The sequence below is a fragment of the Alexandromys fortis genome, unplaced genomic scaffold (assembly GCF_014885135.2).
Source record: "Alexandromys fortis isolate MF-2015 unplaced genomic scaffold, M_Fortis_MF-2015_v1.1 scaffold_0, whole genome shotgun sequence".
Lineage (NCBI taxonomy): Eukaryota > Metazoa > Chordata > Mammalia > Rodentia > Cricetidae > Alexandromys > Alexandromys fortis.
The window spans coordinates 27,506,316-27,531,186 of NW_026067949.1; the positions used below are offsets into that span (position 1 = coordinate 27,506,316).

At 37.1% G+C, this 24,871-nt stretch overlaps 1 protein-coding gene across 3 annotated transcripts in view; it reads right to left on the bottom strand.

The window, feature by feature from the left end:
• The window catches only part of Gabra4 (gamma-aminobutyric acid type A receptor subunit alpha4), a 74,383-nt gene that overhangs the window by 41,007 nt on the left and 8,505 nt on the right, over positions 1 to 24,871 (bottom strand). For 2 of the 3 annotated variants that reach the window (XM_050149553.1, XM_050149555.1), the window contains exons 3-8: positions 19,525 to 19,592; positions 18,299 to 18,519; positions 18,049 to 18,131; positions 15,392 to 15,535; positions 10,590 to 10,742; positions 2,119 to 2,378 (exon numbers count right to left, since the gene is read on the bottom strand). In XM_050149553.1, the coding sequence (XP_050005510.1) occupies positions 2,119 to 2,378; positions 10,590 to 10,742; positions 15,392 to 15,535; positions 18,049 to 18,131; positions 18,299 to 18,519; positions 19,525 to 19,592 (929 nt within the window). The remainder of the gene's footprint in view (positions 1 to 2,118; positions 2,379 to 10,589; positions 10,743 to 15,391; positions 15,536 to 18,048; positions 18,132 to 18,298; positions 18,520 to 19,524; positions 19,593 to 24,871) is intronic. The other variant, XM_050149554.1, reaches the window with a different exon arrangement.

A 24,871-nucleotide genomic window follows, 5' to 3' on the forward strand; every position in this document is an offset into this window, starting at 1 on the left:
AAAGAAAGGATGAGATAAAAGTTAGTAGAAGGAAAACAAGTTGGTTTCTATTACATTTGGTTTGGGTAAATGCAGACCAAGCAGTTTTATAGAGTCATTCACGGAAATTATAGTTGGTTAGGGTACAAAACCACAGGGATCTGTCTATATATACAAAAAAGAAGATGAGCAAAAGGAAATGAAAGAGTCTTAGGGACATAGCAGAAGAGTGGAAGAGGAAGATGAAAAAAGGGGTTGAAAATGTCTGCCTGCTTGATTATCCATGTTCTTGTATAGAGTCATTCACGGAAATTATAGTTGGTTAGGGTACAAAACCACAGGGATCTGTCTATATATACACTGCTTTTACAAAAGAAAAGTCCATGTGGAAAAGGGGCTTAATTTTTTTTTAAAGGCATCTTTGATATGTCATATAAAAACAGTTGTTTTATTATGTTTTCTACATTCTTTTACATATGTCCTTTAAAGAATGAATTATTTAAAACTCATTCTTTACACCAGTTTTAATTATGGATTGTTTTGTCTCTAAGATTATTTTCTTCTTTACTACAAGGGAGCCATCCAATAGGAAACGCAGGGCTATGTTAAGAACTATCATTTTATTTTGGCCAATGAATTCTATAAAAGTGATCTTTGCAGCTCTCTCAACACCATTATCAGCTGCCTCTTATCAGTATATGTTCCATTATTACCATTTCTGTGAAAAAAAATATCCTTAATACTGAAAGGAACTTTCAAACAAAAAAAATAGCCTTCTGTCGTGTATCAAGGTCATGTATAGATTATTTAGCTTTTAAGTCAATATACAATGCTTTAAAATATCAATATGTTAGGAAGAAGGGTTATAGTTTAGGGTAGTAGCTGGTAGGCGTGGGAATATGAAGAAAGATCACTGATATTAAAGTCCTTTAAAAAAAAGTCAGATAGAAGCCCACCACTGTAGAAGATTCCTAAAATACGTACATAGACATATATAAAAAGAATTTAAATAGAGTTACTCTATAATGGATTGAAAAAGCCTCCACAAGACACCACAAGTTAACAATTGAAAGAGCTAATTGTCATAAAGGTTATCTCTTACAGAGTTTCTGACCAATGAGGTCTCATAGACTCTCAAACTTTATGATAACTAAGAAAAAAAAATGCTCATCAGATTTCCCACCTATGAACTCTTAGAGTTACAATGATGACTGGCATGGCAAAATATGCCAGTTCCCTCAACAGTGACTTAATATCATGGGAATAACCAACCACTTTCTTATTAGCTTTAAGACCCAGTCACAAGATGAAAAGCATCCATACTTGGCACTATTATTGGGGACAAGAACATGTAACTAGATACGTCATAAAACCTATATTCTGCTAAATGTCTACAGTGTTAAACAAACTCCTTATGACTTGTTAAATCCACAGTGTATCTTTCAACCTTCATCAGACAGATGGTGATTAACACTGAGAGACACAACTAACCAAGGTGCAGAGGGTAAGGGAATGCTCAGCCCTAAATGAACATCCATATCAACACCCATTCTTCCCAAGACCCAGGGACCATTCTGCCTAAGGAAAAGGAAAGAATGTAAAAGCCTGAGGTGATGAATGACTACCAGGAAACACTCTCTCCTGGATGCAGCAATACAAGTTTTACATTTGAACTCCCAAGGCCTATACAAGTTCAAATTGGGCCAAATCCCAGCATGGGAGAGTGTACTGGCAACTGAAAGTCTCTGGGAGAGGAAGAGTTGGTTTTGTTTTTTAAATGTATGTTCTGGTAAGTAGACCAAGTTCCAAGGCCACACTTCAAAGAATGCATAAGCAATCCAAATTGTACAGGATGATTAAAAAATAAATAAATAAAAGGATTCAAAGTTGGGTGGGTAGAGAAACACAGTTGTACCTGGGAGAAGTTAGAATGGAGGTAAATATTAAATCACATACTGTCAAATAACTAAAAATTTACAAAACTAAAATATCAATGCACATTTTATCATTTTATATTTTCCTATACTTCTGCCATTCTTACAAAATGTCATTGGCAAATTCAAATCCTCTGTTTTCCACTTACAACAAAAATTTGACTAAGGAGCTAAAACCTAGAAGGAAGGAGATGAAGTCAAATACCTGCAGAGACGTTTCTGGGTGATTTTCTCTCAGCACTGGGGCAGGTGGAATTTCTGGAGGAGGCTTCGATGTTTTCTTTTTGGCTTTCTGCATTTGGATGTTGGTGAAATAGTTGACGGCAGCAAACTCAATAAGAGCCGAAAACACAAAAGCAAAGCAGACAGCTATGAACCAATCCATGGCAGTCGCATAGGATACTTTGGGCAACGAATGTCGGGCACTGATGCTTAGAGTGGTCATCGTGAGGACTGTGGTTATCCCTTCAGTGCAAAAGAGCAAAGAGACACAGCATTTTACTGCTATTTCTATAAAAGGACAACTAACCCAAAAGGAAAAGGTGCAATGACGTTTACAAAGTTACTACTGTGTGAAACCCACCCCCTTTGATAGAGGGTTTGATCCTTCTGCTTCTGTGAAATCAGCACAGGTTTTGGAGTAAGAAAGAGATATGCTCAGTTCTGGCTCCTGTCATCAACAGTTCAGTGTGACTTGGGTCAAGATTGAAAAGCCCACTGGGACTTCTCTGTACATTCTAAGATTACTATAAAAATACAAATATGTAAAGTATATATTGATTTTGTATTGGAAGCTGAAACAAGAACCCGAGGAATCAATATATAAACCTCCCCAAAAAGGAAGATTAACTGAAACAGTGACTCTCAGACAGGAATGGGAAGTCAGATAGGAATGCTTTCTAAATGGAAGCGTGAATATACTAGGTAAGCAAGGTCCATTACCACTAATACTTATTATTTGAAAAATCACAAATCATCTATAAGTTCTTATTAAATGACTATAACTTACTGAATAAAATTAATACATTCATTGTCAAAACTACAAGTACATTCTGGCTAAAGGTACTTCTGGAACAATTTGGCCCTTGAAATGTGGGCATCTGGCACACATCATTGTACAACTTGAAGCAGAATTCCTGGTACAACAATAGGGCCCTTCTTCCATCAATTCTTTTCTGAAGTAACATTTCTAGGAAAAGTGCCTTTTAACCTAGAAAGTTGGCCTCCAACTTTGAAAAATACTACTTGTCACTAGAACTACAGAACAATGCAATATTTGAAGGTATTAACATTTGCACAATTTTCTCTATTTCCATTTATGTATATTTATCTGATCAGTATTATCTAGGTTATCCTGGCAATTGCTGGGGGATTTACTAGATCCATTTGTCCTCATTCAACATAACTCCTAGAATAGGTCCTGAAGTTGATACACCTAGGTATCTGTGGATGATGGTGATGGTGGCAGTATAAATGTTGGTGATAAGGACAATGATGAAGGTATCTTAACTGTATATGTCAATCAATGCCAATCCCCAGCTTAAAGGCAATTATTCCCTGACCAATGGAAAATATAGGAAATTTTGCAGCATTAAAGGAATGATCATACTTTTATTTGAAGAAATAATAATACTGTATCTTCAACTTAAACTCTGATTATACTATGCCTTTGTACTATCCCTTTACTGTTACACATATGTGAATGTAGAGAGGAGTGTAAGAGTAGCCTAAGATTGTTCCTAAGACCAAAAGCAATTATTTCAATATGCGAGCTGATGTCTATTCATGTTTAAGGATTAAGAATTTTGGGATAATTAGCAAACTTAGAATTAGAGAAATTTCAAGATAGAAGGCCTTTGGAAAAAAAATCAAACACCCTGCTTCCAGTTTGATAAGAGTCACCATGCAGCATGTTAAATATTGCTTCAAGGATCACCAGTCATGTAGTGCCAGATGCATCATAAATGTTCAATTAAAAAAAACAGTTTGGTTATGTTTGTTGTCCAGTTCCAGTCCCTCCCTAAGCTATCAGTTCCTAGAAGATAAAAATTTGGAGCATCTGTGTATCATATGAGCTATAAACTTTTAGAGAACATTCTAAAATTATATATCAATATGTATTACATAAGTTTTTTAATAATTTTAGGCATTTTCTTCGTCTAAAGTAAAGTTTTGAGATTTTATTGTGTGTGTGTGTGTGTGTGTGTGTGTGTGTGTGTGTGTGTTGTCAGGGTTTCTGTTCTGCCTGGTCCCCATAATCAAGTCCCAAAGAAATCACACAGAGGTCTACTTATAAACTGATTGGCCCATTAGCTCAGGCTTCTTATTAACTCATAACTTATATTAGGCCATTATTCTTGTCTATGTTAGCCATGTGGCTTGGTACCTTTTTTCGGCAAGGCAGTCACATCTTGCTTCTTCTGTGGCTGGGTCAGGACTACAGAAAGCAGAATCCTCTTCCCAGAATTCCCCTGTTCTCATTGTCCTTCTTCTACTTCCTGCCTGGCTATTGGCCAATCAGCATTTACTTAAAATATAATTGACAGAATACAGACCATTGTCCCACATCATGTATGGGTATGCATACGCATATGTATATGAATATTATATGTTGCAGGTGGTCCGAGACCAGAAAGCTCATTGGATCCCCTGGAGCTTGCATGGAAAGCCACTATAAGCCTATTTATGTGGATGCTGGAACTATGTGGGTCCACTAGTAGAGTAGAAAGTACTCTTAACCCCTAAGCCATCTTTTCAAAACCCCAAAGTAGATTTTTACAAACTTTATTCCATTAAATAGATATATTACTTGCATGTCTACACCAACGACACATTGGACCATAGTGAATTTATCAGGCTTTTTCCTGAAAGAGGCCTTCAAATATTAGGCCTCGTTTTAAATGTCAGTGAAAAGGCACAATTCTCCCAAAGAATATGAAACAAACAAACAAACAAATAAATACTAAGGTAAATTCAGAAACTTTAGCTACAAAGTTTGAAGATGAATTAAATTTCCTCTTGCTTATAACAATTTATCTATAATAGACTATTAAGAATTCGAAATATTTCACAAGTTCTACAATGGTTGTGTACTGGGCTTCTTCTAATGCCACAGAAATGATTCTGGAAGTACTAGCAGTAAAAAGCTAAGAGTGTGTTCTAAATGAGAATACTACCCAGTGCTCAGAAAAGTCTCCAGAGACCATACTGTGCTAACAAAAGAAAAAAAAAAGGAAACTCAAATTCGAATAAAGGAGCTTATGAGTCCCCTTACTACTGTAAACTTTGTTCTTGTTTCAGGTAGTTGAATGATTTTTGCTGCCAGTAAATTTTTCCTGTCTTCCTCTAGCCTATTGTCATGTGAAGAAATAATTCCTAGGTGATATTCAACAAACAAAATACTAAAGTCATTACTGAGTTATATATTGAGTAATGAAATTCAGTTGTTCAGAATGAGGTTGATGGCTTACCTTAAATCACACTGCTTATACCAACATAAAAGAATGGTACATATGGCTGGTTTAAAATTTGTCATTTCTTTAGGCATTAAAAGTTCTCTGTCTTGTGTTCAAATTTGAAGAATGCAATAGGAATGGAGGCACGTACTTATTCCCTTTGATTTCAGGTATATCACTTGGCAGAATAAACACTGATTGAACAGAAAACAGAAGCTATCTCTTTCTACAAGAATCTTACCCTGAAAACATTTCAAAGAGCTAATTATTTTTGTGTGTTCAAGTATTGTTGCCAGTCCGTGCATTTAGACTGCTGAATATGCACCATATTAGCTGGCCCAGGCGCGGAGAGAGGAAATGAAAGAGCAGGCTAAGACTGTACACAAGAGTGAATTTTTGGCTGGCCATTCCTAGAAAATGAAATAGCAATGATTTCAATATGCCAGCTGGCATCCACTTGCGCTTAATGTTTTACCGTACTGAAATAATTTTTTAAAAAACCTTAGAGTCAGACAAATTTCAAGATAGAAGGCCTTTGGAAAGAATTCCGCATATCCTGCTTCTCAGACTTGAGTTGCTTCAGGGTTTTGCTCACCTTGGTGTTATCTGTGACCCAGCATACTGTTCCTCTGTGAGTGGAAGAGGGGCTGAGAGCTGAGGAAGAGTGATATTAGCCTAGAGTTCAAATTCACCTACACCTCAAATGGAGTAAATAACCAATGACCCCAACCTTGTAGGGATTAACTTCCCTAAGGGAAATAATATTCTAGACCCTTGATGATCAGTCTAAAAATTACAATTGTGAAATAGCCTTCGTTTTTTGAAGATTTAATTAGAGCTGTGATTTCCCTCAGTGATCAAAACTAATATTGATCTAGGCATACATAGGCAGGCAGATCTCATATTCTAGATAAAAAAAAAAAAATTCCTACTGACAAAGTGTTCTCAATCAAAGTTCCCAAATTCTTTGCAAGCCCCTTCCCGGCTCCTACGTGTCATAGCTTCTGTGAGAAGAACAGGACTAAATTCTCCATGTTATAAATACTGTCTTGGGTGTACCACTTAGAATTCCATGGCTTGATAAAAAGTTTTTAATATCTCTGTACTGTTTCCCTTACCTATAAAAATTGAGAATGCCTAGCTTGCTGAACTGTTGTGAATGTTAAGCAATAGGACTGCACTGTGTTCATCTACTCACTGCTGGGATTAGGAATGCTAGCATTTGGCTAAACTACTTAATTTCCTTGCACGGTCTTGTTTGTATAAGAACCGTTAGTTGAAATCAGCTGGGATGGATGTTACACCTTCCCACACTACTGAATATTTATCTTATTCATGGACAAGTAAGTTCATCAACAATAATAAAATTATGTGCTATGGATTTTTTTCAACTGTTTTACTCAGATTAGTGCATTCAATCCTCTAAACAATCCTAAGAGATAAAGAAATTTAACTTCTTTTCGTATGTGGGTTAACAGACAAGTATCTCACTGAACACTATATATATGGTAAGTATGTGTGTACATATATATGTACATTTTATTTTATAATATAAGTATATACATGGAGGGAGAGAGAGAGAGAGAGAGAGAGAGANGAGAGAGAGAGAGAGAGAGAGAGAGAGAGAGAGAGAGAGAGAGAGAGAGAGAGAGAGTGTACAGGGTCAAAACCAACATCTGTACTTGTAATAGCATCTTTTCTTCATAGATATCTGTATTAGGCCACTATTTTCAAGTAAATTTGTTACTAAATATTAACAAAAATATAAGATTCAAAATATTTTGATGATCTTAGATCGAGAAATCTTAAGATTTGTGTGTGAATATGGTGTGATGTGTGTCTGTGCATGTGCTCATGTGCATGTCCTCACGTGTGCTTTCTCATGGATGCCAAGGAAAATGCCAGGCCTCTTCCCAACCACCTTAATTTCTGTGACAGGGTCTGCCACTGAGCCTGGACCTCACCATTTTGGCTACCCCATCTTTCCTGTGAGCTCCAAAGATCTGGTTTTCTGCTCAACCATCCTCGTCAGTGCAGGGGTTACAGACACTTTCCACTGTCTGTAGCTTTTACATGGCTGCTAAGGATCCAAGTTCAGGATCCCATGCTTACACGGCAAGCAGTTCACCAACACAACCATTTCCCCTCATTCTTGATTATACTAGAGCAAGCTAAAAGACTTGCATATCACTCTCAGCCTCAGCAGCTCCCTCTTGTCTTGTCAGGCTGCCTCTGAACATAATGTGGTAAGACTCCAAAATCTTTATGAGTGCTATATAAGAAAAGGAATGCCAAGTACTTCAAACTAGATGGGGGTACACACCAGAAAAACATTTTCCCCGAAACTAAGGAAACCAAGAATAAAATTAATCTCTTTGCTAGGTATGTATGGGAGAGGGAGTATAGATTATACAATCAGTTTCCTGTATTAATCACTCTTTAAACCCTCCATAAGGTCTTAGGATATTGCAATTCCCTACTTATATAAAGGTCCCTAAATGAGAAATTCATCTATATTTATTTTAGGCATGGTGAATGATTGTGAGTTTCTACATTGTCCACTGCACCACGTAATCACTCTGATAAGGTGTGAGAGCTGCGCTCATCTATGGGTATGGGTATACAAATCTAGGGGCAGTTCAACGCTATAATCACTTGGTGTGATCATAGTGGTAGTAGAGTCACTTCTGGGATTTTCTCTTGTGGAGCAGGCCTCAAATGCAATCAGAAAGTGGTTTGTTGCCCCCACAACACTCATGCCAGTATTATACTCATGGGAATATGTTGCCATGCTGGTCAGTTTTGTAGTTCACATGGTTTACAGCTGGATAAGACTGCCGATGACTTTACAAAGCACCCTGCAGTACTGTGCAAGCTAGCCAGCAGGGAGGCAACCTCCTGGTCAGTACCAACTTGCTTCCTCCATGTCTCATGACTTTAGCAATAGGGTCTTAATATCAGCTTTTGGTTAGCAACTAGAAGCCTGTTTTATTTGGGTGGAGGGAAGTATCTGAAACATACCTAACCTACAAATTGAGTGGTGGCATCCCTCATTCTGGCAGAGAAGTTTTTATTTGATAAGTAATGGTGTCTGCCTTAAGTGCTTGAGTACTGGTCTAAAATGGTATCTCCGGACATGAGGGCTGATACACTCAAAAACTCAGAGAAATTGTGGTTAATGCGTGGGACCTGTACAAGATCAAGTAGATAACATTCTAGTGGGAACAGGAATGAGAAGAGCCCACTTTCTAACTGAGGTTCATTAAGAGTTGATGGGTCCTTGGGGAGAGAGAGTCGGTTTTCTTTAAGCCCCTCTTAGGTCTACCATACTCCAGTGGGAACCCCACATGTGTAAGGATATCAGTAGCACAGGTTGGACTGTGTGGATTATTAGTCATAAAAAGAGAGTGAACATAAAGTTGAGAGAGAAAAGAAGTTGGAGGATGGGCCTGGGAGGAGTTAGATGGAAGATTGGGGGATGGTGAATAGTATCAAAAGACACTATTCTAGTTTAAAAACTAATAGAATGCTTTTAAAATCTTCACCAGCTTTGAAGGGTAAGTATATTAACTCAATTAATGGATGGAGGAAATAAGTGACATATTTGAATTTTAAATCCTAACCTTTCAATATTAGTATCTAATCCTTAGATATATTTTCCATATTTCATTTTCACATATATTTACCAGATAACATTTGTTCCACCGTTTCAATGTGCAGTTATTTAATTAAACTTTCATAACTTTATGAAGTATCTTGAACCATTATTCCTGCTCACTCTCTGCCTTAGATACCCTACCTCTAATACTAGCTCTCTGTATGAGTTTCGACTGTGATTCAAATACCTTTAGAATTACAGAGACACTGGTTATATGTGGAAGAAATACATTTATAAAAGTATTTCCTATTTGCTGAAGACACCAAGACACTCTTATGTGAGGATGGGGAGTGCTTTGGTTTGAATCCCAGTGTTCTCAGAGGGTCATGTTTTGAATTCTCTATCTGCAGCTCATGACACTACAGGTTGTGAAACCATTCAGAAGCAGGACCTGCCTGACAGATGTATCTCATTAGATGACTCTGGAGGTTACTCCAGTCCTGGCAACAGCGTATGCTCTCCACTTCCTCCCCACAACCGTGACAGCAGGTATCTGATGCTCCTCCCAGGGCCAGTGCTGCTACAACTGTCTGCTTTGGAATCTGTCTGAAGCCACGAGCCATAATAAACCTTGACTCCCTGAGCTGCTTTTGTAAGGGGTTGCAGTTATAGCAAAGTAAGATGAAAAGTTCCCATGAATTCCTCACCAGCATCGCTGCAGTTGTTGTATGACAAGAAATGTTGTACCCACAGTTAAATCCAACCAAACTGAAAGGCAAAAAGGAGAACCCAGCATATTTCAGGAGACTGATGCCTCCACTCTGTAAGAAGTCTCCTCACTTTCTTTCTTTTCCCAACACTTTTTGTTCTTAATATGTTTCTTCTGTGATATTCTAAATGATAAGCCTTTTAGGATGTATAAGTTTACCATTTTTACATTAAATAAGTCTTTTATACATCAGGGATGCTTCTATATCTTCTTATTATTTACAGTTAAATTTATTTATTGTAATATAGTTCTTTATTCTTTATTCCTTTTCAACTTTATCAACATCATTAAGAAAAAATACTAGTTTAGAAAGTAAAACCGGAAGTTATGCACATAGGATACAATAATGAGCTGAGAGAGTGTGCACAGAATACCTTCCCATTCAGTACCTTTAGACCTTTTGCATTTGTTCGTTTTCTCTAAAAAACCAGGTTATTCTAAAGCTTTCCTGTGCAGTCAGCCATGACTTTTATTTGTTTTATTTTAATCTGTCTATGCGCTTCATTTTAACACCTCGACTTAATGTTAATTCAATTACACAGCATTAGGCCAGCAGACCAAGAATGTCACTGACAGAGAAATTATATCCACATTTCCAATTGGTTTTCACATGACTGGCTCTCAAAAAGGGAAATCTGACAAGACGTCAGAAGTGACAGGTTGCCCTTATCTCCCCCAAGCAGCAGCGTGTTATAGTGACCAGTTAGAAATGAAAACTTAAACAGTTCCTTATTCAGTGTGGTTTGGTATACAAGTCTGTAATATTTTCTAAGAAATATCAAAGGGATCTTACCATGAGTCACCACCAGAAATGTAATGTGAACAAAAGTATCCAAGAAATAAATTGAAATTACCAAACACAGTTCTAGCTGGAACAGACTCCTTATTTATCCAGAAAGAAACTTGAGAAAGGATCACTGTCATAATACATGGGATATACGTCTGAATCATAAAATAGCCCATCTTCCGTCTGAGGTGGAAGTAAACTGTCATAACAATGTATTCACCTGCCAGGAAAATGAAGAAAATACATTATTGGTCCTGTAGGAAATTATTCATTCGCTTCATGCTCGTATGTTAGACTAACGATCAGCATTCCTAGCAAATCAATTGTCAATTATCTCTGCATATTTCAATGAGAAGTGCATAGTTCCCTACTGTGGGCAGGAGAGCAAAAGAGAAGATGATATTGAATATCGTTATTATTCAGAAAATTATATTTTCTATTTATAGATTAAGCAATTTAATCATGGGCTATGACTTCACAAGATGACAGTGTTTTCTGTTTTGAAGGTCTGATATGCTAAAGCAATTATCTTTCATTTTCAGTATTTGTGTGTATGTGTGGTATATGAAAATGTACATATTCATGTGTGTGCATGTGTGCACACACTGTATGTTCACTTTCATGTGGAAGCCAGAGGTCAATGCTGGACATTTTGTGACTAATTCTGTAGCTGTCCTATTTCTTTATGCATCTACTTATTTATTGGTTTGTTTGTTTATTTGACTGCCAGTCTGTCAGTGAACCTCAAGATAAACAGTTCCTAAAGCTGGTTGACTAACAAACAGGATCTTTCTGTCTCTGCCTACACAGTGCTAAGATTGCTGGCACAAACCATCCACAACCGGCTTTTCACATGAGTCCTAGGGATCTGAACTTGAGTTGTTATGCTTCCGCAGTGAGCACATTAGCCACTGAGCAATCTATCCAATCACAATATTCAGCATTTTTAAAAGCAGAATTTAGGCTTGGTATTTATAGAAAAGCAAATGAAAAATGTAAACACACAAACATACATGCATACAAAATGAAAAGCTTAATTTTGGAAAGACATGAAACATAAATTTCTATAAAAGTTATATAAATACAAATATATTTTACTCAAACGTATTTTATACCAGTACGTGTACACACATGTAGGGAGAAGTTGTATTAATTACATTTCTACATGCCTCATACATAAGCAAAGATACAAAGATATCACGGAAATACAACTTTAAAAATTCAGGAAGTAAATAAACAATTTACAACCAGCTGACAACCAGTTTTACTAGAAGAAATATAGAGAGACTGTTATTTAGGATCCAGTGAACATTCACTGTTTAAGCTAAAGATTTATAAATCTCTACTCCCAGACATATTTTCAAACCCACAGATAGGAAAATCAACAAATTCAGAATGTCATAAGAAACAGAGGTACCCTGCTAGGAGGCTGTTGCATTGTTTCATAATTAATGTAAAGAGGATATGCCAGAAATGATGATGCATGTGACAGGTACTAGAAAGACACAAGACACTGGAATTTACAAGCATTGTGGCTGAGGTAGCAGAAAGATTGTAAGAGCCAGAGGACTGGGAGGTTTGCTGCAAGATTGCGTGTTTTCTAGTTTGTATCTCCTATTGTAATACCGAAGCTACACCCATAATGTCTCGTCATTATGACTGTTTAAATGTGAACTGAACAAGGAAAGTACCAATGGACATGTCAAAGCAGAAGGAGAAAACCCCACACGGCTTCAACCCTACACAAGACCTATAGGCAACTCAAGAAAGTTAAGCGGGGGAAAGGTGGTCTTCCCCATGGATGAGCATGCCACTTGATTTTCCAGTGCCAAATACTCAGTCTTGAAAATAACACACCACACACACACACACACACACACACACACACACACACACACATCATTATTTGAGCTGAAAATGTTATATTTAGGAATAAACATGTTTATGCATACATAAATGCATGCAATAGCAATTAGTGAAAAAAAAAAAGAGGCCCTGAATTTGAAGGAGAATGCAGACAGGTATATGGGAAGGTTTTGGAGGGAGGAAAGACATGGAGAAATGTTGCAATTATGATCTCAAAATTGAAAACTTAAAAAAAATACACATGAGATTGGGAGAGAGAAACAATGCCAACACTTTCGTAACAGGGTACTTGGATTCATACAAAGCAGTTTCAAGTGAGGAGACTGCGACCCAAACTATTTCACAATGAGCAGCCTCATGAATTAATTTCAACTGCGAAGAATTAAATTCTCAACATTTCTTGTCCCTTGCTTCGAATTCCTAAGCCATGTTTTGAGGTATAATGTATATTCAAAATCTTGTCCATATTTAAAGTATATGCTACTTAATGAGTTTAGAGGTACACATTCATCAGTAAAAATGACAGACCACAGTCTGTCCTCCAGGATCCATCACCTCCAGAAGTTTCTTCTCAGCATCTTGCTTACTGTATTTTTGTGATAGGAACATCTAACACCCGTCCTCTATTAGAATTGTTAACAATATGCAGTAGGTGGCCAGTAGGTCCCTAGGGTTGCTTGTTTTGTGTAGCTGGAATGGTGAGCTGTGTGTTTGGGAATACTTGTTTCTCTGGAACCCCCCCCCCCAATCCCTAGAAGGCATCATCCTACTCTGCTTCCATGAGTTTGTCTTCTTTAGACTCATTCCCCTTCGGATGGGTGCTTTATCGATACAAATCTTAAAACAACAAAAGGCACCCTTCCTCATTTCACACCATTGTTCAAGATCTTACAATAACTACCCAGCTTTTGTTGCATTTGTTTTACTAGTACAGTGACATCCAAGGCCTGTTAAGAGTTTACAGAACAGAGAGCTTCTATGAATTTGGGAACTTGACATTTAATACCATTCAAATTACTTAAGCACATTATATTTACATGCTCCTCATTAGAAAAATATAAATGGCAACAGTACAATCTCCACAGATTGTTTAAAAAGAATTCAGTGCAAGGAAGGAATTGGGAATGACCCTGTAAGACGGTAAATACTGACTACATTTTAACTACCACTGTTGTCTAAATACTGGTTTTAAAAAGTCACACTGTGCCTTGCTCAATGTTACACCTTGAATTCCAGCACTACAAAGGCTGGGGCTGATGAAGCTTCATTTTAAGGCTATCTTGGGCTAAATAGCAACCTTCAAGGCATCCTGGGCTATGTGAGATCCTGTATCAGACAGAGGGATGGAGACTCACATATTGAAACCTAATCTTCAACATGATATAGGAACTAGTCTTTGATAGGGGATTAGCATATGAGGGTGGAGTACTCAAGGTCAGCATTAGCATTTATTTCTTCCTTGGTAATCCTTCCCTATTCCCAGGTTGAGGTCTCTTGGAAACTATTCCATGTTACAGGAACCAAGATCTCAGAAAGCACTGAGTCTGCAGGCACCCTAACTTTGATCTTTCTAGATCCTAGGCTTGAAAAAGAAGCCTAGGTTCTTTATATAAGTACCCAGTTTGTGATATTTTTATTGGAGGGAGGCTGCTTGTTTTTGCTGGCCACCCCACTAGCTTAAATCCCTGCTTGACCCATTAGCTCTAGCTTCTTATTGGCTAACTCATATTAATTTAACCCATTTCTATTAATCTGTGTACCACCACGTGGCTGTGGCTTACCAGCTAAAGTTTCAGCACATCTGACTCTGGCAGCGGCTCCATGGCTTCTCCCTGACTTTGCCCTTCTTTCTCCCAGCATTCAGCTTAGTTTCCACTGCCTAGCTAAGTTCTGCCCTGCTATAGGTACAAAGAAGTTTCTTTATTCATTAAGGGTAATCATAGCATACAGAGGGGACTCCCACATCATATTTTGGTTAAGATATCTTAATACAGTTTAAGTGAATTAAGATAACTATCATAAATTAATTATTCCTGGTAAAAATAAGTATGGAAGAAATACCATTTTGGAATAAGCTATAAATAGCCAATTTTCTCAAGATGGAAGCTAAAATTTAAGATTATTTCTATTCATATTTCAAAATCCAAGAATCTCCAGTATAGCCACCCACTCACTTATATGACAGTTTTAATGTGTACTCTAAATGTACTTTGCAAGTATGCTTTTGATTTTGGTTTTAGTTTGGAACAAAGGGCAAAAATGGCACCATACAATTGGGTAATGTTAAAAAAAAATTGAAAAGCACCACAAAATCAGAGCTCTCATATCTTGTTAAAATGGTTTTAACATATTTAACATTACTGGCTTTTGAATCTGTGTAAGAAAAATCTATTCATTTCTCCTGTCTCACAAACTCAAAATTTATTTTAAACTGAATTAAGAGTATAAATATATCAGCTCGACTTCTCGGGAAGAAAATTCCCCTGAAAACACTGAAGATATCAGTGAAAGAAATCAGACAAAACTCCATTTGCTGATGCCAAGTGGCACATTGACTTTCGCCATTAAAAATTTCACTAGGAGGGAGCAGGGCAGATATCTTAGTTGACAAAATTCTTGCCATAAAAACATAAAGATATAAGTTGAGACCACATTAAAAAAAAACATGGTGAGGTAACCCAGGCTTGTAATCTCAGAACGGGGAAGCAGAGATTGGAGGATCCTGGGTCTCATGGAACTGAGTGTTTGGCTTTCTTAGCAAGCTCCAGGACGGTGAAGGATCAAAAACTAAGGTTTTTAAGATGGACCCTGAGGACTGACCACCTTTGACTGGTCACATATGCACACTCATATCCACACACACATGCTTACATAAACACATGCGTACACACACATGTATGAACAAAAATGACACAGAGATGGAGAGGGAGAGACAGAGAGAGAGAAACAGAGAGAGAGACAGAGACAGAGAGACAGAGAGAGAATATGTGCATGCAATCTCACCTGTAATAGATTTGATAGTTTCACTTGATACAGTCTGCCCAATTAGGTCATACTGAACTAAGCTAGAAGACTCCTTTGGCACCTCCACTGATTTCTCAGGGCCTTTGGTCCAGGTATAGATCATCTCACTCTTAGGATACGCATCTGAACAAGAGCAGAGAGTGTGCTTACAGTCAGGTCTCCTCCTTCATCCATCTTAAAAATCAACACTTAACGTGGCAAATGCTCAACAAAAAAGGGAAAACAATACTCGCTTTGTCATTTTCAAACATGTTCATAAGTTAGGAAAATAGACAGATTAAACAAATTATAGGTTTCGCTGTTTTTATGTCAAAAGATGGAATGGGGTAGAGAAGAAAACTGAAACAACCGTAAAGCTACATTTGTGTTAGTGTAGGTGGTCATATTGCCATTCCAATAAGGCAGGTAAGTTGAAAAGCAGATAGTCCAAACCTCCTACCCAGTTGTTAGATTCCTAATTCTTCACTTCTTATCTGTCCTCACTTGAACAATTCCAAACAGCTCTGCCATCTAGAAATGTCCCAGATGCCACCCCTAAAAACGCAAACAAAACTCCTTGTGAGGGAGCTCTCCAGGGTCACCTGCTCTAGACTTTGCCTCTGGCCAATGTCCATGCCATTTGGAAACCATTCTGCAGGGTTCTGACTATGCTGGCTGCAAAGCTCCGCAGGGAATTGCACAGCCAGTCCCAGTACCTTCAGAAGCTTGCAATTAGGACACTTTCCCTTCTAACTTCAAAGACTCCTCCCCAGTGGCAATTTGAGTACATTTTCTGTTATTCCTTGCTCAGTGCAAATGGAGACCAGCTGCTTGCTTACCACTCTACCCAGAACAGATAGCTTGGCTCACGCACAAATAAGTTCAAAAGAACCGGAATGAATTATGTGTCATCCTCCCCTACAAACATCCCTAAAAAGGCTGAAATGCAGGAGGTCCCTGGTGAACTTGTATAATCCTACTAAAGGACTCCACACTCAGAGAGGTTTTCCTTACAGATGACCTTGGAAAATACACTGTGAGGCTTGAGTTATCATCCAACATTACAGAGCTTCATGTTAGCATTTATCCCTGAAAGTGTATTCACAGTGTTATATATTTAAACTATTGCATACTTTATTCTTATATATGACTTTTTTACATTGGGAATCATCTCTTAGATAAATTGAATTAATAGTGTAATCTTTTTCTTGCATTGTCTTTCATATTCCTCTTATTGTAAGTGTAATTAAATAGTGGTTTTCTCTTTCAAAAATTATTAACAATTAGTTGCTGTTGAGCAAAACAGCAACAACAAAAACAGCTTACTGGTATGGTAAACCAAAATACTTTCCAAAAAAAATAATTCCTTAACCACATATAAAGCCTGAGATAGCATCAGCTTTGCTTTAGTCACCGAAGAGTGCTTCAGATGAGACCCAGAGAGGTCTTGTGAGGAGAAGACTTTCTCAAATGAGAACTATCTTTTATAAAATTCAAATTATTACAATGAAAATGTAATTTTATTTCTGGCCCAGTAAGATCGCCCTCTCTGTCTGTGTATTTTTTCTGCTTTTATCTTGTCTTATTAAATCATTGGTCAGGGAGCAAATGGCTTTCTCTAGTCTCAAGTTAGCCCACTGAGTATTGTGATTACTAGGGTTATAAAAAGCATGGTGACTGCCGATTCTCATTAAGTCAAGCAATGAGCAATGAGAACAGCAGGCACCGGTTTCACAATCAGTGAAACGAAGAGTCTGAAGCAATAGTAAAAGCCAACATCTATTTTTGGGAGGTTCTGATTGAATCGAATGTTGGAAGCAGACCTTACAAGAGCAATCCCATTTTGTTGCCATCTCAGAGAAAGGAGCTTGAGGAAAGGAGCCTTCATATTCTTTACTACCCACTCATGTGTTCCTCTTGCCTTCATCGCTACTACATTTTCCAAGCACGTCTCTTCCACTTTTGCTCCTTTTGTGCCATGCTAGCCTAACCGACTGCCATCTTTGATGGCACGGAAACAGCAGGCACCAGCTCTCCCACACTTCCATTCCAGCCTCTCTCCAGTCCCTTTCCCAAACGGTGTCAAAAGAGGCCAGTCATGTCCCTCGGCTAAATCTTTCAACACCTTCCCTAGCTTTCAGGTGGAATCACAATCCTTAATGTAGTCAACAGTGTATCAGCCACTAAATTCTCCCACAGCGCAGCTAGACATTCGTGTCAGGTCAGCGCTGTCACTAACAGCGCTACCTATCATATTTTAACTCAGGTTATTTCAGGAAAATAAAAAACTTTTTTTTAACTTTTCCCCAAGCCACCTTTAAGAGATTTTATGTGTTGCTATTAAATCACACCCCCCCTCACAATGCCCTTTCTATGCTACACCTTGGACACATACAAACTGCTCCCAAATCCCTAAGTTTCACAAGTGTCCACAGGCTTATTAGTTATGACTCAGTCCTCAATAGCCATCTGTAAAAAGTAGGACTTTGTTTATAAGGTATCGCTTTATATTTTAAAAATTCATAATTTCCTAAACCTTGTACATTTTTTTCACGAATAAGGATTTAAATGCTGACTAATTAAAATTGCACAAATACATGATTATGAGCTTGAGGAAGACAATCAGCAATTTGAGCAATACTTTTAATGTCACTTACAACTCCCAAATTTCAAAGGGCAGGCATGACCATCCATAGGGAAATCCACCAGTCTCATGGGACACTCCGCACTTATGGTGAGTCTATCATGGAAAAATGCAAGTAAGTCAAGTCAACCCTTCTTTAAAATTAGAATTAGAGATTCCTAAAATTAAGAGATAGAAAAAAAAAGGAGGGGAAGGAGGAGGGTGTTGGGGAAAAGGGGTGTTGTGGATAAGGAATGTTAAAACAAGAAAGAAAATTCTATTACCTCATTGTGTATAAAATAGTGCCATTTCTCATAATTCTAAAAAGCTTATTTGGAGCTGTCATGTTGTGCGAGACAGATTTTTTTCCATTCCTGAAGAAAGTATCAGGGGTCCAAACTTTGGTGACCATCATATTGTTCAACCTCAAAATTTCAATGGGACCATCATATTTTAGTCTTTTGTCAATCCACGTCTGTCTGAAGAACACATCCATTGTATATTCCTAGAGAAGTTGGTTTGTGACAAAGTCAAGTCACAGGTGACTACATACATATATATGCAAAAAGTAATAAATTCTAACCTCTCCCAGTCATTAGAGTCTACATCAGTGGAAATTAATAGAAGCAGAGATGATCTTAAATCAACAGAACAAAAAGATTAAGAGTTAAATATGCACGCAACATCCGTCTTGATCCCTTCAGCTTCTGCATTTATAAGAAGTAAATCACCACACACATTAGCCACTGAGGACTAATTACTGTAATTAAATAAAATCTGCCAACACCAGGTAATTTTGGGTGTATGTTACTTTATAGGAGAGGGCAAAAAATCAGTTAAGATGTAGCAGGCATCACTACATAGTTGATCATAAAATTACAGGCATTTCTTTAAGATGAAGTCAACTTTTTTTTTAAAAAAAAAGATTAATTTTGTTTTCAAAAGTGTATTAAAAATGCTTAAAGAATCCAGGGCTTCAAACCATTAGAAGCCTCAGGTCAAGAAAAACATAAAGTAGACTCGCTTACCATTCTGTTTACTAAGTATATTTAATATATGAGAACACACCTGAAGGGATGTGGACTTCCTGAAAAATGCTGGCCCTCTTGGCCTCCTTAAGCATGAGAGGGAAGAATAGAAATCAAGACTGGGAGGCTAATAACTGAGGCAATGGGGAAACAAAAAGGCTAACAGAAATGTAATATTGTGCACACAATTAATCCATATCTAAACTACTGATGACCTCCCATTTTCTTCTCCTTGGTAGCTTCCATACAAGGGATTGGTGCGGGAGTAGTACAAGGAAAGATGCCTCTGTTGAGAAAAATTCCAAGTCAATACATACTAAAAATGATAACTGTGCGATGCAGATGAAATATCTTGCTCTCTAGAGAATTATGAGTTTAATTAAGCATTGGCTTTGTGTGATTTCACAATATAATAAATGTTAGTTGACTCTTTTCTGACTTATTTTTTTTTTTCAAACCTCCAAAGTTTCTCAGATACCTACCATTTCAACATCAGAAACGGGTCCAAAGCTGGTGACATATATGTCAGTTTTCACTTCTGTAACAGGACCTAGTAAGTATGAAGTAAATATGTGTGAAAAAATAATTATCAACATTACAGCCTTGGAGGACTAGATAATTAATAAATGAATACCGACATGAAATGTCATGTTTTTACATGCACCTTGAATTTTCAGTGAGATAAAGAATCTCTCTCAAAAAAAAGAGTGTAAAGTTCAGTTTAGAGTGCACATCCAAATCAAGCCAAAAGTAACAATAGAGAAAGAAAAATGGTGCTTGCTCAAAAGGCAAATAGACATCCCAACTACTTACCAAGAACCTGTTTCTACAATGATACATCATTCCTGGGCACTGGGATAAGAGGCAGTGCAGATACATACGAACTTTTAGCCTTAGTAATTTTTTTTTAAGAGTTCATCATCTGATTGGCTTCTAGCAAGAAGTGAGCTGTTCAGAGGAAGAAACAGCAGGGTGCGGAAGTGAAGGGGACCAAAGCTGTAAAGAGTGAGTCTTTGGGGAGTTGAGGATACTTATAAATAACTTCCAAAATGATTACTGTCACCTTGAACAATAGGAACACTCTCCATGGTGATTGGGATCCAAGACAAGGTCTTCTGTCAGTGACAACCATTCAGGCTGCACCACCTGTTGGCTGTGCGATCTTTACCAAGTTACTTAACTGGTTGATTGCAGCACCCACACCTGTCTCACAGATTTTTTTTATAGCAATCAAATGGAATGCTGAGCAAAGAGCTTTCTCATCCCAAAGCGCGTTCCATATTAGTTTCCCTCTCTTGCTACTGAGATTCTCCACCCTCTAAATAAATCTTTATCATGAGCAAGCATGTGCATGTTTAGCCCAGAGGGAAACATGGTAAGGGCATGATGCTGATATTGTTGACAAAGAAAGCAGACAAAAAAAAAAAAAAACACCACCACTCTCCAGGTTTAGCAATATGCTTTAAACCTAGGAAATTTTGTAGTTCAGATTTAACTCATAACCCTTCCTAGTTGTACAGGTTTAGTCCAGTAATATATCATCAAATGCAAAGATTTTAACAAGTATTAAATGTATTAGCTGCAAATCATTTTCCAAAGACATAATATGTTCATAATGTGTTCAGTTGTAACAGTAGTTATTATAGATAATTCAGCATTTTACCACCCATGAAAATATAAAAATTGTTATCCTCCTGAAGACTGTTTCCTTAAATAATGGTTTAGAAAGCTGCACGGCCAGAGGCTACATATTCTATAACTGGATACTATAGCATTTGCTATTAAAATAGAATATCACTTGGATACAGGTTGGGAAATTGGTTTTATGCCAAAAAAAAAAAAAACAGGAAAGCACAATTGGGGTCACTTAAGGCTCTAAGTCGGAATTCAGTCTCCAGAAAATGAATCTAAATATTTCTCCCTCTACAGCCTAGCGACGAGGCCACATGGAGACAGAGAGAATGAGGAAGAATGAGATATTATTTATGGAATAAGTATCCTAAGAAACTTAGGTTTTGGAATTATAATAAGAGGAAATTATAACACATGCTTTTATTTTTACACCATATAAAATGCACCTCTTTCAAGCGATAGAAGTTAATTAAGTTTTGGGTTGAATGGGAAACTAGAATCAACATTCAAATGGTAATAATAAGCTCATTACAGCCAAATTAGTCCAGAAATAAGTAATCCAGGAAGCAAGTAATTCCTAACATTTTGAACCCTAGGAGATAGAAATTTTACTCAAGTTGGCTCAAAACTGCTGTCATTTCCTTAGCAACAATTACAAAGGTATCAGAAAGCAGAAAGGCTGTAGTTACAAGTGAGGGCTCCAAAGACAAGTTCACATAAACAACTAAGATTTTTCAGTGTCCGTAAACATGAGCCATTTTACCAGACTCTGGGGAAGGCAACAGTTATTTTGAAGATAGATTTAAGGTAGTATTGCTCAAATGATATTGGAGAATATCCTGAACAGACTGGGGAAGTGGAGGTTGTTAGATACCGCTTCAGATCTTCTGACTTAGTAGGAATAAGGTTGGACCTGATGATTTGCAATTCTAAAATAGTTCCAAAAGGAGATGGTCCAGTTTACTGTTGTTTCAAACATCCACTCAAGCTGTTTCTCTACTGTATTTACAATAGTTTCCTATGAAATACTGACACTATAAGTGTGCCAAGAGAGTGAGTGTGGCAGGAACATTCAGGAGAAGAATGGGAACAATATTTTTCATTATTAATGCATTGAAAACCATGTGAGCCTATGTTAATTCTATGGATGTAATCATCCCATGATAATAAAAGATATTTCTAAATTCTCACCTATCTAAATTCTACTTTTTTTCAATAGTTCCAAAATACTGTTCTATGTTCAGAATTAGTCTTTGTGTGTGACATTATCTGGCATTTGCTTATGAGATTATACTGCACTTTAAGACTGAGTTAGATTCTAAATGTACCTGACTAGCAGAGGGATTTTTTTAGGGCATCCATTCAATAAATATTTGCCTAAGCACCAGCTACATGGACAGGTTATAGAGTAGTTCCCTGCATCAAGAAGATACCATGCTACTGGGAGAATCAGGGAATAAGCAAAAAAGAAACAAATGGAATAAAATGAATGACAGCTATTATTTCGGGATGGATACAGGCAGGTAGGAAAAGAAGAGGCTGTGAAAGGAATTCCAGATCTGTGTTCAGAATCACTTTTTCAAAGCATTCAGTTTCAAACTAGTCTGGAGCATATACATGACCTGGAAGCTTTGGAACAAACAACAGCAAGTGACAAAGGATGACAGTGGGTATAGGTCTTCCTATTTTTAAGGAAAAGAAAAGAGACCAGTTGGAAAAAAGCAAAGGAAACTGATAGGAAACTGAAGTCACAAAGAGAAATAAAACCAGGGTACCATGAACAGAGCATCCAACTACTCTGAGCCTTCCCCTTTTTTTAAATGGCATCTTTTAAGTAACGCACTTACAACACATGTTACAGTGGTACTGTTTAAACTACAAGCAACAGAACTTTCAGAGTGACAGGGAATGACCCAGAGATGGAAAAGAAGATTTCTGTGGACGAAGCTATATTTCCCACATTCACATGTTGAAATCCTAATTCTCAGTAACTTCTAATGACTATTTTTAGAGGTAATGCTCTAAAAATGTAATTGCATTAAAATGAGATTTTTTAATGGTACTTAATCCAATATGAGTGATTGATGGCTTTATGAAAAAAGGAGATTAGAACACAGACATGCACTGAGAGAGAACTATATAAAGACAAAGAGGAGACACCTTTTCCATGCCAACAAACCAAGCTTACTGATGTCTTAATACCTCCAGAGTTGAAAAAAAAAAAAAAAAGTAAGTTCTGTTGTTTAAGCTGCTAGTCTGCATACTTTGTTAAAGTAGCCCTGGGAAGGTGAGCCTATAAGAGAGCATTTTCCTTTTATTCCTCCCCTGGGTGACATGAATGTAGGCTGCCCTAAAGAGTTTGACTTGTACCCCATAAATACTGACAGATCATCAAAGGCTTGAAACAAGGAAGGATATGATTGAAATATGCAATTAAAAAAAAATCCCAAAGGCTCTTTCATGTGAATAAGTTACAGAGGGCAAATCGCAGACAGTGTCTTCTAAGAGACTTAAGTGTCTACTTAAGCTGATGGGACCAGAGTAGGGACTGGGAATAGTAGTGGATAAATCAAGTGGTATGAAAGGCCTACAATGAGAAATAAAAATAATCATTATGTAGTTAAGCTTTAGTTTTATGCCAGAGAAGATGCCACATTCATTCCGTACGACATTTCATCTTTAGCACACCCTTAGAAGGTGCTATTATCACTATCATGAGAATTTTATATATCTGGAAACTGGGTTCAGAGAGGCTAAGGCAGAATTCTAACTCTTCCTTGGGGCTGCCAAGATGCGTTCAGGTTCCACTACATTATATTATGCCATAAAAATACTTAACCAGTATCATTTAGCTAAACACGGAAGTTTATTACACAATCTCTGTTGTGCATCCAGCCATCTCTACATTTTATTTGTCCAACAATAGATTCTAAATTATATTCTTGTAGCCCTTTGTGTCTTCCTTCAGTCTCCTTGAATCTGTGTTTTTAGCATTAGCAGTTGAGATGAGATTTCAGTCTCTTTCAAAGTCCCAAATTAACACAGTGCTTTGTAAATATGAGGTGCTAATAATTGTTTCATTGTTTCTAATATCATTAATCATGATTTTTTTCAATGCTTCTCACAAATTTCAAATGTGAGACTTATGTGCTACATGGGTTAAGCTAAAAAATATTTCCCAATTAAAGCAGAAACTGTCTGATTTTTATTTGTATTCTTTCATACAAGCAGACTGCCATGTAAAATGCAATAGGTCTCTGATAAACCAGTTGTCAATGAATAATGGTAGCTAAGCAATTAAGAATAATTAGACACACTTCCTCTAATGCTACTATTTAGGATGTTCAAATCAACCTTGCAAAGTGCATAATTGCATAGAAACTAGACAATGAGCTTGGAAAGATTTCTTCCCCATAACTGTAGATATATTTGGGGAACATCAAAGACACTTTTTTTTTTCTTCACAAAAATCCTACTTCTTTGGTAGTGGGGAAATTTAAATATTATTTTTTTAAATCTTTTGTGGGGAGACACTTTTGACCCTGAGAGTTTGTTAGGCAAAGAAAGTAATCTTCATCAAGAGTCAGTCACACAAAGATGTTAATATTAACTTCAGGGAAATAAATGGTCCTATCAAATTAACTTGCTGGAAGGCAATTAAGAAAGTGTCAGATAATCCTCCACTGTTTATTCAACAGTCAAAAACCTAAAGAACATCAATCCCTCATATTATCTCCAATAATGATATACAATTTACTGTCATATCATAAGATAAAATCTTGTTTGACTGTTTGAGGACTAGTTAATCTTAGTTCTCCATAAAGTCTCCCCAGCTATTCCCCCTAGGAAACATTCCTGATTTTCAGCTCTTCACATTATACACACACCTTCATCTTACAAAGTGCCAGTGCTATCCAAAACTAAAGAGACTTTAAGAACTCAGTTGGTTCCCTGATGGGGGATGGTGTGGGTGGAACGTGGGGGGACAGGAGGAGAGAAGGATGAGAGAACTGAGATTGATATGCAAAAGGAGAAAAGATTGTTCTAAATAAATAGAATGCCAAAAATTAAAAGAATTTAGGCATAACAAAACAGCAACAGCATGTAATACTTAGGGAAATTGTAAGGACATTTCTAATTTTGCTTGCTATTAGCAAGAGTAGAACTATTACATTTACTGGATATTACACAAAAACA